At 49.1% G+C, this 14135-nt stretch overlaps 1 protein-coding gene across 4 annotated transcripts; it reads right to left on the bottom strand.

The window, feature by feature from the left end:
• Positions 1 to 229: 229 nt before the first annotated feature.
• LOC123124512 (calcium-dependent protein kinase 29) lies at positions 230 to 11250 on the bottom strand. 4 transcript variants are annotated; one of them, XM_044545112.1, is made up of 8 exons: positions 10513 to 11250; positions 9952 to 10075; positions 9726 to 9869; positions 9482 to 9634; positions 9283 to 9398; positions 9019 to 9186; positions 8566 to 8787; positions 230 to 684 (listed from the first exon to the last, which is right to left on the bottom strand). In XM_044545112.1, the coding sequence occupies exons 1-8, from the start codon at positions 11065 to 11067 to the stop codon at positions 493 to 495; spliced, it is 1674 nt and encodes a 557-aa protein (XP_044401047.1). In that variant the 5' UTR covers positions 11068 to 11250; the 3' UTR covers positions 230 to 492. The 4 variants fall into 4 exon arrangements, with proteins under 4 accessions (XP_044401047.1, XP_044401048.1, XP_044401046.1 ...); XM_044545111.1 differs by lacking the exon at positions 230 to 684 and adding an exon at positions 7862 to 8411; XM_044545113.1 differs by lacking the exon at positions 230 to 684 and having other exon boundaries at positions 7861 to 8787; positions 10513 to 11147.
• Positions 11251 to 14135: the final 2885 nt, after the last annotated feature.

The raw sequence follows: 14135 nt of genomic DNA on the forward strand, positions 1-14135 counted from the left end.
CCTCCTAAGTCTTTCCTATTGGCAGCAGATACAATACTCAGGCAATGCACTATACTAATGTCTGCTATTCTCAAGTGATCTCAATACTTACTTTTAAGTCTTTAAGCTATCAAGCTACCATGTAATGGAATATAAGTATCTGTTAAGTTGATTCTAAATCAATATCATATGCATGGTTTGAATACCCGGCTCGTTTTCGCTTTTTGTGCCATGGGCGCAACGGGTCATCTAGTAATAAAACAGATGACATGGTCTCGTGGAGGCATGTACAATACAAGTATTTCTGACAGTTGTTTGACACCCACATTTTAGACAATCAGGGTTAATGACCTCCATGATCGCTTTGCGTCAAAAAATGCGGTGACCTCTACATGATCAAGGAAAAGAGATACACTTATTACACAAACTCTCTCTCTCTCTATGTGTGTGTGTGTGAGTGAGTGTGTGTGTGTGTGTGTTACAAACGATCATGCAAGTGGAGTCACACTTTTCTCAGCTAATGTCATGTTGTTCTTTCCCAGCACCACCAAGCGGGCTGCTGGGATCAAGCTTTAGGGACACGTCCTTGAACATCTTGCGGCTGAGAGTATTGAAAACTGCTCTTGAGTACTGTCGTGATGCGTTCCTCCAGTCCACTCCAGCTTTCATCATCAACTCGAACTCCTCGTAGCTTATCTTGCCATCCTGTAGTACACATGTTGAACTAGTTGAGTTAGCTGATATACTTGTTGAACTATTTTCCTAGCCATTCTGGTTTCTGATGATTGACATGATGTTTTTTGGGGGGGGGGGGTAAACTAACAAGAGTTATGACTATTCATTTAGAAGAATATAATTGTCTTGTTAATTAGAGAATACCAAGGGAAAACCAGATCCAAAGTGCACGAAGCCCCAATTGGCTATACAAAACAGTGAAACACAAGCACAAATACGTCAGCGAGCATGACCGAATTATCAATGACTGCCGACAAAGCATGATCCCCCAAAATCATACCATCGACGGCCCTCCATCGAACTAGTCATATATGGCTTGACAAACCCGATGAGGGGGACCAAGACCCCAACAGGCTTTCCAGGAATCACAGAACACCGCACACCAGGCACCGCACCACCACCTCACAACCATCAACGTCGTGGAAAGTGAAGAGAACCACAACTCCTATGGGAGGAGCAGAGACGAGCCACTGTGACTCTGGCAGCGAAGAGAGAGCACCTGTAGGACCATGTGTTGCACGGAACCTTCGACGTTCTCAAGACAAGGGCAACCTGATGCCGCCAAATCGACATTCACCATGCTGCCATGCCCAACGAAGCCACCCGAAACCTCCTTCTAGACCACCATCCCAACATCTAGCACTTACAAGAGGCTGGAATGCCACATGACATGACTGTGACGTAGCTCAAGGTGCACTGAGCGACTAAGGGGGTGTTTGGTTTGAGGGCAAGGCTAGGTTGGATGAGGATATCTCCAGCCATTTGGTTAGGGATAGCCACGTTATTTTGATGGGTTGGGTGGGATTTGATATGTTGGATAAGAACTTTTTATTGTTTGGTTGGAAGGACGGGAATTGGATAGGTTGTTGTGACGACCTCTTCAGTATGAGATGGTGAGATTACCCATACACATGCATTTTTAGCTCTTTTTTTGAAATCTCATTATACCCTATTCTTGTACTGTAATTAGTTTTGTGACCATCCTAACTAGCATAAAAAAAATTATTTTTATATGAAACCTGAAAACAATAACAATAGTTGTACTATATGAGCTGGTTTGAAATACAAAATTGGTGCCACAAATAGGTTAATCGGACCAACCACTTCCCTCCCTAAACATCTGGGCAAACAATCCAGATAGAGAATCTCCATGCAACCGGACTCCCCAAACCCAGCTCCGTCCAAGCTGTCTATCAACCCTCATACCCATCCCATATGTTGTGCGGATATGGGGATGCTCAGACACAGTGACCACATCGGTCCAACGGGTGGGACCCGCGTGAAAACCCATCGGTCTGCCAGCTTCCTGCTCTGATTTTGTGAGAACACATTCATGACATTGCTCTTTCTCATAACCCGAGGTACCGAAGTCGGGTATTTAAGCCGACCAATGAGGGAAACCCTAGACGCCCCTATTTTCCTCAACTCATTTCTGTCCGCGTAACCAGCACTCCTTCCGTCTGCTTTCGCTTGGACCTCCCTATGGCAAAGATAGAGTGAAAATAACCTACTACAAGCTGGTCATACCTTGAGCGCCGCCCAGATGTGCGGCACCGAATAGTGTCGTGACGAGGAGGCACGTCGTGCCACTCAAATTATGGTGGGGCAGGAGGAGGTACCAAAGGGGGATGCACCAAAAGACATGGAGGAGGAGGCAGATGAGGCACCGGGAATGGAGGTTGAGCTCAAGGGATTCGGCATGGAGGACTAGGAGGTGAAGTTCCAACACACCCAAGCCATGGAGGTGGCACTATAGTTCAGGGCTGAGCAAAACCGCCATCCTTGACTAGATCTAGTCCGAGTAAGAGGTGGAGGCAAACCGCCATCGTATCCACATGGCTGACTTGTGGCAGGAGCGGCTCTTCACGGACCTTGACGATGAGGAAGAGGGCACTAGAGCTTTGTTGCGCCACCAATGACCACGAGGCAGTTCCGACATCTCCGACGATGACGAGTAGATTAGGGTAGTTTGTTTGTCTTTAGCTTGTTTGCTTCATGTAACATGTACTACATATGATAAAATGAACATTGGATGGTTAGTATGGGGTTGAGAGTTTGTAAATAGGGGTAGTGATTAGGATGACGAAAAAACCAGGGGCAGACCGGGGCTGCCTGCGAGCGCGTTCACAGACTGTGACGCCCGGATAATCAAGCTACAGTAACCTCTGCTAATAACGCCACGTCACCTCCGTTACTGTCGCTAATCTCGCGTTAGTTCGAAACCGATTCAAATTCAAATTTAAAATAGAGGCAAACAATAAAAGTTTTCAAATATTAAAACTAAAATGTTCGGAGTAATCCAAATATTGCATAGGTAATTGTGGGGGAGAAACCAAACTTTGATAAAGTGTTTAAAGGCTCTAAAATAACTAAAACAGTAGCTTAAACATTTAAATAAATGCCTTTCATAATTTATAGAGTATTAAACTATTTTAATTAGGTGTGGACTTTTTGTGGCAGTGGTAAAACTAGTCACACTAATTTAGGTGCTTCTGTATATATTTTGTAAAACAAAATTAAATGAGCATAAAGATAAAACAATAAAGTAAAATTACTAAAATAAAAAGAAAACAAAAGAATAAAAGGAAAACAACCCCCCTCCCGACTGGGCCTTGGCCCAGTAGGCCGTGCGGCCCAGCTAGCCAACCGGCCCAACCGCACCCCCCTCTCTAGCCTACAAGGCCACCTCTCCCTCCCCCGTAACCCTAAATCCCCACTTCCCCACCCACGATCCCCCACTCCTCCATGATCTGGATCGGGGGCGGGCGCCCCCGACAACCGCCTCGACTGCCGCCGCGCTGACCCCGCTGCCACTTCGCCGACATCGCTCGGTGCTGCCCCGCATCGCCCGCCTCCTCAACGCTCCCTCCTGCGTGGATCCGGTCGGGGGCAATCGACGCCCTGCCGCCCCCCCGACGCCGGCGCACATCCCCGACGCCGCCCGCCGCCGTTGCCTTGCCTCCCCACCGCTACCTCGTCGGCGGCATCAAGCCTCGCCGGAGTACCCCTGCAACGGGGGTGAGCGAACCTCCCCCTCTCCTCCTTTGTGCCTCCCTTGCACACGCGCCCCTGCTGACCCGTCCGGTCACCTCGCTCCGGTCGCGCTTCGTCGTACACCGCGCTGCGCTAGTGCGCGCTCACCCGCGCCAAGTCCTCGCCCGCGCAGACCCCTCCGCGGCGACCCGCACCACAGGCCACGCCCGCAGGTCCCTCGCGCCCCAGCCTCTACGCCGCTCGCTCGCGACCACCACCGTCCTGCTGCACCCCGCGTGCGCCCACCTGCGCCTGCGCGAGCCCCCCCGCCCCGATGCATGCTCGCCGCCCCGCCACAGCCGTCCGCGGCCACCTCCACCCGCGCCCGACCTCGGCAACCGCCGCGCCTGCCTTACTCCTCGCACCGGCCGCGGCCACGCCTAGCGCCGCCCTTGGCCGCCGGCGCCCTGCTGCTGGCCTGGGCAAGGGCCCCGATGGGCTGGCGCCCGTCACCCGGTTTCGCCCGAACCAGCGCGCCCGTTCCAGTGGCCCATTGGCCATTGACAGCCGGGGCCCGCAGCCCAGAACGTTTTAAGAAAAATGAATATAAAAATAAATAAATAATAATTAAAATAATTAATTAATTAATTAAGTTAATTAATCATATTTAATTAATCTAATTAACTAGTTAGTTTAATTAAATAGTAATTAGATTAGTTAAACCCTAATTAGACTAAACAGTCAATGACGAACGGGACCCACACGTTAGTTGACCAGTCAACTCCCTGTTGACTGCTGATGTCATGCTGACATCAGCGTGCACTATTCTGGATAATGTTGGATTTAAATAAATAATTAAAATCAGAAAATGATTAAATCTTTAGAAAATCATATAAAATAAATCGTAGCTTAGATGAAAATACTTTCTACATGAAAGTTGCTCAGAACGACGAGACGAATCCGGATACGCAGCCTGTTCGCCCGCCACACATCCGTAGCATAGCAAACCGTTAACATTTCACCTCCGGTTCATCTGTCCGAAAACGCGAAACACCGGGGATACTTTCCCGGATGTTTCCCCTTTCGCCGGTATCACCTATCCCTACGTTAGGTCACCCCTAGCACAACGAATCGCCGCGTCTTGCTTTGTGTTATATTTGATTGCTCTATTATTTATTGTGTTCCCCCTCCGTTACTTCTTTCCGGTAGACTTCGAGACCGCTGCCGATGTTCGTGTGTTCGACTACATCGAAGACGACCCCTCCTACTTGCCAGAGCAACCAGGCAAGCCCCCCTTGATCACCAGATATCGCCTTTTCTTCTCTATACTGCTTGCATTAGAGTAATGTAGCATGTTACTGATTTCGGTTAATCCTATTCTGTTGCATAGCCTGTCATTGTTGCTACCGTTGTTACCCTTACCTGCTATCCTACTGCTTAGTATAGGATGCTAGTGTTCCATCAGCGGCCCTACACTCTTGTCCGTCTGCCCTGCTATACTACTGGGCCGTGATCACTTCGGGAGGTGATCACGGGTATATACTATATACTTTATATACATGACACATGTGGTGACTAAAGTCGGGTCGGCTCGTTGAGTACCCGCAAGTGATTCTGATGAGGGGGCTGAAAGGACAGGTGGCTCCATCCCGGTAGAGGTGGGCCTGGGTTCCTGACGGCCCCCGACTGTTACTTTATGGCGGAGCGACAGGGCAGGTTGAGACCACCTAGGAGAGAGGTGGGCCTGGCCCTAGTCGGCGTTCGTGGATACTTAACACGCTTAACGAGTTCTTGGTATTTGATCTGAGTCTGACCATTTGGTCTATACGCACTAACCAGCTACGCGGGAACAGTTATGGGCACTCGACGTCGTGGTATCAGCCGAAGCTCTTCTTGACGTCAGCGACGGAGCGGCGCGCTCCGGATTGGACTGGAACGCCTGCTAGGCTAGGTCTGCTTCCGGCCGCCCTTGCAACATGCAGGTGTGCAATGGGCGATGGGCCCAGACCCCTACGCGCATAGGATTTAGACCGGCGTGCTGACCTCTCGGTTGAGCCTAGGTGGGGCTGCGACGTGTTGATCTTATGAGGCCGGGCATGACCCAGAAAAGTGTGTCCGGCCAAATGCGATCGAGCGTGTTGGGTTATGTGGTGCACCCCTGCAGGGAAGTTTATCTATTCGAATAGCCGTGTCCCTCGGTAAAAGGACGACCCGTAGTTGTACCTTGACCTTATGACAACTAGAACTGGATACTTAATAAAACACACCCTTCCAAGTGCCAGATATAACCCGGTGATCGCTCTCTAACAGGGCGACGAGGAGGGGATCGCCGGGTAGGATTATGCTATGCGATGCTACTTGGTGAACTTACCATCTACTCTCTTCTACATGCTGCAAGATGGAGGTGGCCAGAAGCGTAGTCTTCGACAGGATTAGCTATCCCCCTCTTATTCTGGCATTCTGCAGTTCAGTCCACCGATATGGCCCTTACACATATACCCATGCATATGTAGTGTAGCTCCTTGCCTGCGAGTACTTTGGATGAGTACCCACGGTTGCTTTTCTCCCTCTTTTCCCCTTCCTGTACCTGGTTGTCGCAACCAGATGCTGGAGTCCAGGAGCTAGAGATCCCGAGGATGATTCTACATTGAGTTCGGCTTCGAGGAGTAGTTAGGAGGTCCCAGGCAGGAGGCCTTGCCTTTTCGATCGTTGCTGCTTTTGTGCTAGCCTTCTTAAGGCAAACTTGTTTAACTTATGTCTGTACTCAGATATTGTTGCTTCCGGTGACTCGTCTATGATCGAGCACTTGTATTCGAGCCCTCGAGGCCCCTGGCTTGTATTATGATGCTTGTATGACTTATTTATGTTGTAGAGTTGTGTTGTGATATCTTCCCGTGAGTCCCTGATCTTGATCGTACACATTCGCGTGCATGATTAGTGTACGGTCAAATCGGGGGCGTCACACAGACATTTAGGGGGTTAGTAGATACTCGGATTTGTCATGTCTGGTCATCGATGCTCTAAGTGGAGCCCATGACCATCACACTATGATCTAGGCCCTGACTTTCTAGCCAAACCGGGCCTATGGGTGGCAAGGCCCGACACGTCACGTCCCAGCCACATGAAGGCCTGGAACTACTCAACCCATGTAGGACCTTTTATAAAAAGGGGCATGTACTGTCGGCCTGGCAAGCCAGCTAAAAGGGCGGGCCCAACATGACATGTCGACATCATTGCACCCAAGTAGCATCTACCGCCACGCAAGCAACGCATGCACCATCTCCCATTGGATGGGTCGATGGATGCAATGAACTTACTGCACAACGAGCTTTGGTGTGGTGATACGTGATCACCAGGGAAGGGTGCATGTGGCGAATAGAGTTTACTTTGAAAGAGTTCAATTTTCTGTAGTAGCACAAGCCATGTCACTTCGTCAAGTCATAATCCTTGCCAATAACACTAGTATAAGGAAGATCATGATAGCATCTGATTGCCTATCATTGATCAACAATGAAAATTTTGGTTCAAGGCTACTCAGACACTTTAAGCAAAGTGCCCATAGGAGGGCTCTGGGTAGATGCCTTCCACTGTGCTTTTTCCGAATAAACTCAAAGACATTTTAAAAAGATCAAGGGTTTACGTTGTAATAGGTATTAGAGCTATAGTCCATGATATTAGAAACTGTGTCACAAAGTTTGTATCTTGTACTTTTATCCCTGTCAATCGTTCTTATAATGAGGCAGCACATGTTCTGGCCAAATCGGCAGAGCATGATGTTTGGTCCTGATGGTTTAATGAGTTCCCTGATGTAATCAAGATCAATATCTGTAATGAACTACTAGCTTGCAAAATGATGTTATATTGTTAGATGAAGTGTGCAATTGTGAATGGATAAATGGGCGCAGTTGTCCATTACCTAATAAATAAATAAAACACTGTCTCTCTTCCAACTGCATGGAGTCGCCGCCACAGTAACCCAGCATCCACCTTCCATTAGACAAGACCAATGGCACCCGCAAACCTCACAGTGGCATGTTCAAACCGACCGCGGCACAGGACCACGCCATCACCCAGCCGGCCCGACTGGGTTAGACTAGCTATAGTGGGAGTAACTTCAGCAGTTAAATAGAGTCCAATTTAGCAAATTTGCTTATGTGACAATAATTTAATAAGGAGAGAGATGAATTGGGTAACATAGCTAGTTACTCATAGTATGGGTAACATTACATATATAAGACAAAACCAGTCTATATATCTTAATAAAGGAAGCTTTGCATGATCTCACATAATATATTACGGAGTATTTCCCACTATAGATGTAGTAATAAAACCTAGAATGTTGTGTATGTTCCTGGTGCAAGTTAATCCATTGCGGCTAGTCTATGCGAACAAGGGAGACCCGTTCCAGATCCACGACTTCAGTTTGCCGCCAGGCCAGTGAAGAACGTGGCCATGGAGGCAAGAGGCGCCGGGAACAACCGATCAAGCGCGGCGCCGCCGCCAAGGACGCCAGATCCGGTGCGCACGCCGTTGTATGCGGCCCATATCCCGCCGCCCAACCACCGTCGCCCGCCTCCACAGCAAGTTGTCGTGGCCAAGCGCACTACTCCGCAACTCCGCCGCTCCAAAGACCACCGGTGACCGGCCTGTTTCCTTGCGAGCTCCGACCATGCCGTCCCCGCATCTGCCAACCCGGACAACCGTCGCCGCATCCAGCGCGTCTCCTGCGCAGCGCACGAGAGGAGGTTGCGGCTGGTTGCTGCGGCTAGAGTTTTTGCCTGCCGTGTCGTCTTGAGGAGCGACCCGGAGGAACCCAAAGCGTCTTTTTGCGTTTTCCTGTTTCTGGAGGTGTTGATACTTGATAGTGAGCTTGCTAACCTTGTCAATGTCAACGTCGAAGATGATGTCCTCGATGGCCTTCTGGTCGCCTCTTGGGGATAGCGCTTCCTTGAGCTCTTCCATCTCGATGAACCCGCTCATGTTCTTGTCGAAGTAGTTGAACACCTTGGGGAGGTGTTCTTCGCTGCGGATTTTCTTCAGGTGAATGGAGACCGTGACAAACTCCTTGCAGTCCAAGGTGCCATTTCCATCTAAGTCTGCCTAATGATTAAAAACTCAAAATTGTTAATCTTTAAAGTTTAGTTTACCAAATTGTAAGCTCTATGAATTATGGAGCAACTGGTGGTCATTGTTTAATAGTTCAATGATATGGTAGGGGTCACATAAGTCAGAATTCTGAAACACCAAGATAGAAAAAGAACAACTCCCCAATGTCCGCATTCGAAAATGCTTTAGAAATATTTTGGTACTAGTGAATGTGCAGGATCTCACAGCTTCCATGAGCATATCCACATCTGTATCATGGATATTGTTCCCTATCATTTGTAGACCTTTTCTGAGCTCCTCAATTGTCAGGTGCCCATCCTTGTTAGTGTCCAGCATGTGGAACAGTTCTGTGATTGCCTCCAGCTCTTCAGCAGGCAAGTATTCCGCCACCACCTGGCCAATAGACACATAATTCAGCATATATATGTTCATCAAAATCCATAGTCCCATAAAATAATAGTTAGGAAAAATGATTATTTGTCAGCTCACAAGCAAGGCCTTCTTCTTGAACTTGTTCATGACAGTGAATTGCTTTAGCCTTGACCTTACTGCTTCACCAAGAGGAATGTTTGGAGCAGCGGTGGAATTCTGTATCCATGGATGCTCTTCATTCTCGAAGTTGGTAAACCATTGTTAGATACATGCTGATCATCTCAGAGAAGTGGAAGGAATTGTAAGATCTACTGACCTAAAACTTGTTGAGCCGTCAATCTGGCATAAGGGTTGTTTTCAAGCATCCTGCTAACAAGATCCTTGGCGTTGTCTGACACCTTCGGCCAAGGCTCGCGCTCGAAGTCGATGCGTGATCGGATGATGGCCTGCGCAATTCCTTCGTCCGTTTCTACAAAAAAGATGAAAGCTGAACCTGATCAGTTTGTGAGCATGAACACAATATCGGAGTTCTATATCAGATTCCAGGAGTACGAACTTACCGGCCCAAAATGGAGGGACACCACATAGCAAGATATACAATATGACGCCTGCACTCCAGATGTCGATTTCCTGTCCATAGTTTCTCTTCAGGACTTCAGGCGCCATGTAATAGGGAGATCCGACGATCTCACTGAATCTTTCACCTGAGGACCGCACATAACTAGAAAAATCATGTTCCATGTTTGTGATATGTATAAATCGTATTAGAAGCTCAGAAGTTTATACCTGGCTTGAAGCACACGGAGAGTCCGAAGTCGATAACCTTGAGAGGGGAGCTCTCAGATGCAGTGGCGTACAAGAAATTCTCAGGTTTAAGGTCACGGTGCATAACACCGTTCTGGTGGCAATGCTGCAAAAAGTGTTGTGTTTCAGCCTCTCATGGAGGTCATGCGCACTATCGAAATATGTTAGTATTGTATATTCTGAAAGATGGTTACACATTCAGAGCTGAGTCCTTAGTCATGTAGATAAACGTTTATAGTATATACATCTTGAACCACATAGCACGTATTTTTTTAATGATATTTGTGCATTTTAATTTTGGGATGCTAAATTCTGTTACGTGGGTAATGTTTGCAATACCCGGAACCGTCTAAACTTATGTGTACAACGCCGTGTGCTTCAGCGTTAAATTCTCTTGACCATCTGATTCTGTCTTGACCATTTGAATCTTGCCTCAAAAAAAATTTGAATCTGTCTTCATTGTGTTTCATGTACTTACAACCAGACCAGTTAATAAACAAACTAGCCAAAAACAAACGAAGAATTATACCTAGTACGACGTACCTGCACGACCTCCATGATAGTGCGCATGACAGCGGCGGCAGCACGCTCGGTGTAGTGACCGCGCACGACGATGCGGTCAAAGAGCTCGCCCCCCTCGCACACCTCCATGACCAGGTGCACGGAGTCGCCGTCCTCGAACGCCTCACGGAGCCGCACGACGTTTACATGCGAGGGCAGCGACCGCATGATGGCTACCTCGCGCCGCACGTCCTCGATGTCGACGCTGCTCCGGAGCTTCCGCTTGCTGATCGACTTGCACGCGAGCTTCTCTCCCGTTGCCACGTCCATGCACCATCGCGTCACCCCAAACTCGCCGCGCCCCAGCTCCTCGCCAAGCTGGTACCGCCGGAGGAGCTCCTCGCTGTTGTCGGCCGCGGCCAGGCCCTTTCCAAGCACGGTTACAGGCGGCTGGGCTGTGGCACGCGGGGTGTCAGTGACTGAGGACACCGTGGAGAGGCACCGGAGGTTGGCTCCTCCAAGGCGTCCGCCGCGTTGCTTGGGAGAGCCACCGCCACGCCGCTTGAAAGATGGCCGGGCAACACAGCAGTTGCCCATGACCGCTTGCGCGGCGTCACGAGGTACGTCGTTGGGCAGGAAAGGGTGCGTGCTAGCTTCCGGCAGGGAATGTGCACCTGGCTACGATCGATGGATGGAATGGATGAGTTGTGGCCGATCTCTCTCTTCCTCTCCCTCTAGCTAGGCAAGGAGAGGAGGAGAGAGATGGAGGGGAAATGATCCTAGGAGGTGGTTGGTTTTGAGAGAGAGGGAGTCCCACTTTTCTCCCGACTTCTTAGCCGTGGTTTTACTATTTTTGGCTTTGTCATTATCTACCGTACTTATTCTAGGAGCATAAGAATTCCACGGACCTTCAATATATTATTATTTAACCGCCCAAAACATGCTAAGCTCCCACGCCAAAACTCGCTCGTGGCCACTACGGCACCGACGACCACCAATAGCCTCGACGGGCGCCACTCCGGCGCCGCCGACCACCGCTCCCTGATGGCCTCCCCTCCCCCACCGGTGAGGGGGCCCGTGAGCTTATATGGATGGACTCCAGCCCCGCCTCCTCCAGATCTACGAGCCCCTCCGCCCCACCTCCTCCGTCCTACCGGCAAGCGCTCTGCAAGTAGCTCCTCGCATCCCTAGCGGCCCGCTCCCCGCACCAGCTATTGTAGGGTGCAACCCTAAGTGCTGATCTTCTTCACACTTAGAGGGGAAAATGGGAAGAACTACAAGAACACAAAGCGGAAGCACTCAAACAAACCAAATCAAACATCCACTAGAATAACACACATGAGATCCACAAAAATAACATGAACAATCAAGGGAATCAAGCGCAAAGGTAAAGGTTCTTCTCAAATAAAAATGAGATAAGGTCTTGATGATAGTCTTATCCAACCCGAGGGGAGGAGGTCTTGATATCCACTTGTGCATCTTCTCCTAGGAGGTCTTGATCTCCAAGGGGAGAGGTAGATGAACAAAGCTCTCTCTAAATCATGCCATATGCTTTGCTAACCCTAACAAATGGCTTAGGTACAAAATATATAGGTGACTCGAGGTGAGGGACCAAGAGGAGGGGCAAAAGGGGCATTCCCCGTTCAACTCGCACGAGGGCCCACACATGGGCTAAGTTGGCCCCGTGGGAACGGGGTCCTGTGTGCACTGTACACACCCGTGCGCATGGGGTAGCCAGCGGCTACAGCGGCAGGGCTCCTATGCACTGAGTCCTGGAGGCCCATGCGCATGGGATGTCCAAAAACTCTCTAGATGGGTCGTGCGCACAGGGTCCAGGAGGGGCTGTGCGCATGGGGTCACCTGGGTGCATCTTCTTCTTCCAATTGCTAGTCTCTGTCTTCCTTGCGTCGCTCCCAACCTTCCTCTTGGCGAGGCTCCTTAGCTCCTTGGTGGTGGTCTTCCTCGTGCCTAATGACACACAAAGTTCCATGGTGGGGTAGAAGCCAATTCCCATCCATATTCTTGTCAAGCTAAAAAAAGGAGTGAGTTCACCTCACTTTCTATAGCACGTGCACGAGCTCTTGTTATGAGTCCACTTGGTGTATGATGACTCGGTGTGGTCTCCATGGGATGACCGAAGGATGCTCTGCATCATCTCCCCCCCTGGAGAAGATCCGCTCTCAGATCGATAACCTCATCACCATGTAAAGGAGATAGCTCCTGGATGTTGAAGATGTCGCTCACATTGTACTTGTCGCGTGGGGTCGACCTTGCAGGTGTTGTCGTTGTAGCGTGCTAGCACCTAGGATCTTGGACTTAAGCTCGGTGGGGAAGTAGTCATTGCGTAGGTGTAGCCACACAAGATCTCCGGGGTTGAATACCATGGGGTGCTTGTTGGTGTTGAGCTTGGTGGCGAGGCGTTGTACTTGGCATTCAATCGTGTGCCTTGTATCTTCATGCATCTTCTTGAGGTAAGTTGCTCCTATATGCTCGCGTCCAAGTTTGCTCTCTCTTGTAGTGGTAGAGGGAGGATGTCCAATGGCGACAATAGGTTGAAGCCATAGACCACATCGAAGGGGGATTTGCCGATTGTAGAGTGTCATACTCGATTGTTAGTGTACTCGGCTATGGAAGGCATTCTTCCGACCTCTTGATGTTTTCTTGGTCAACAGGTGGAGGAGTGTGGATAGTGTTCGGTTGGCGACCTCCATTTGGTTGTTTGTTTTGTTGGTCAACACATGGAGAAGAGTAGCTTGATTCTGAGCTTGGCTCATAGTGTCTTCCAAAAGTAGCTTAGTAACTTGATGCCGCGGTCCGGTACAATTGTCTTGGGAACTCCATGCAATCACAAGATTTCCATATGAAAGAGAATGGCACCATGTGAAGCACCGTCCCTCTTGTTGCATTGAATAAAATGTATCATATTAGAGAAATGGTTCACAACGAAAAATACCTAATCTTTGCCGTTTTGAGTTCTAGGCAAGCCAAGCACAAAATCCATACTTATGTCTTCCCATGGGTGATATGGTATAGGAAGTGGCATATGTAGACCATGAGATTGAGCTTGAGACTTAGCTTTGTGGCATGTGGAGCACCGGTTGGTGTAGTGTGCGACGTCACGAAACATCTTTGGCCAGTAGTATTTGTTGGAGAGCATCACAAAGGGCTTGTTGCGGCAGAAGTGTCTAATACGCCTCCAACGTATCTATAATTTATGAAGTATTCATGCCATGTTTACAACAATTTTATATAGTTTTGGTGCACTTTTATATGATTTTCATCAACTAACCTATTAATCTAGTGCCCAGTGCTAGTTGCTATTTTCTTGCATGTTTTTGGTTTTCCAAAAAAATCCATGCCGAATGAAATTCAAATGCCACAAAAAATTACAGAGATTTTTTATGGACAAGAAGAGACCCACAAAGCATTGAAGAAGGACCAGAGAAGGACTAGAAGGTGTCCAGGGGGCACAAGCCTGAGTGGCGCCTCCTCGGGCACACCAACTAAGCTTGTGGGACCGTCGTGACTCCTCCTGATTCCAACGCTGAAAACTCCTATTGAGAAACCTCCACAAAGAAACCTACATGAGATTTTCCGCCGTCGTAAGCCTCAGTTCTAAAGCGATCTCATCCGGAGCTCCATTCCGGCACCCTGCTGGAGGGGGG

This window comes from Triticum aestivum, chromosome 5D (genome assembly GCF_018294505.1).
Source record: "Triticum aestivum cultivar Chinese Spring chromosome 5D, IWGSC CS RefSeq v2.1, whole genome shotgun sequence".
Lineage (NCBI taxonomy): Eukaryota > Viridiplantae > Streptophyta > Magnoliopsida > Poales > Poaceae > Triticum > Triticum aestivum.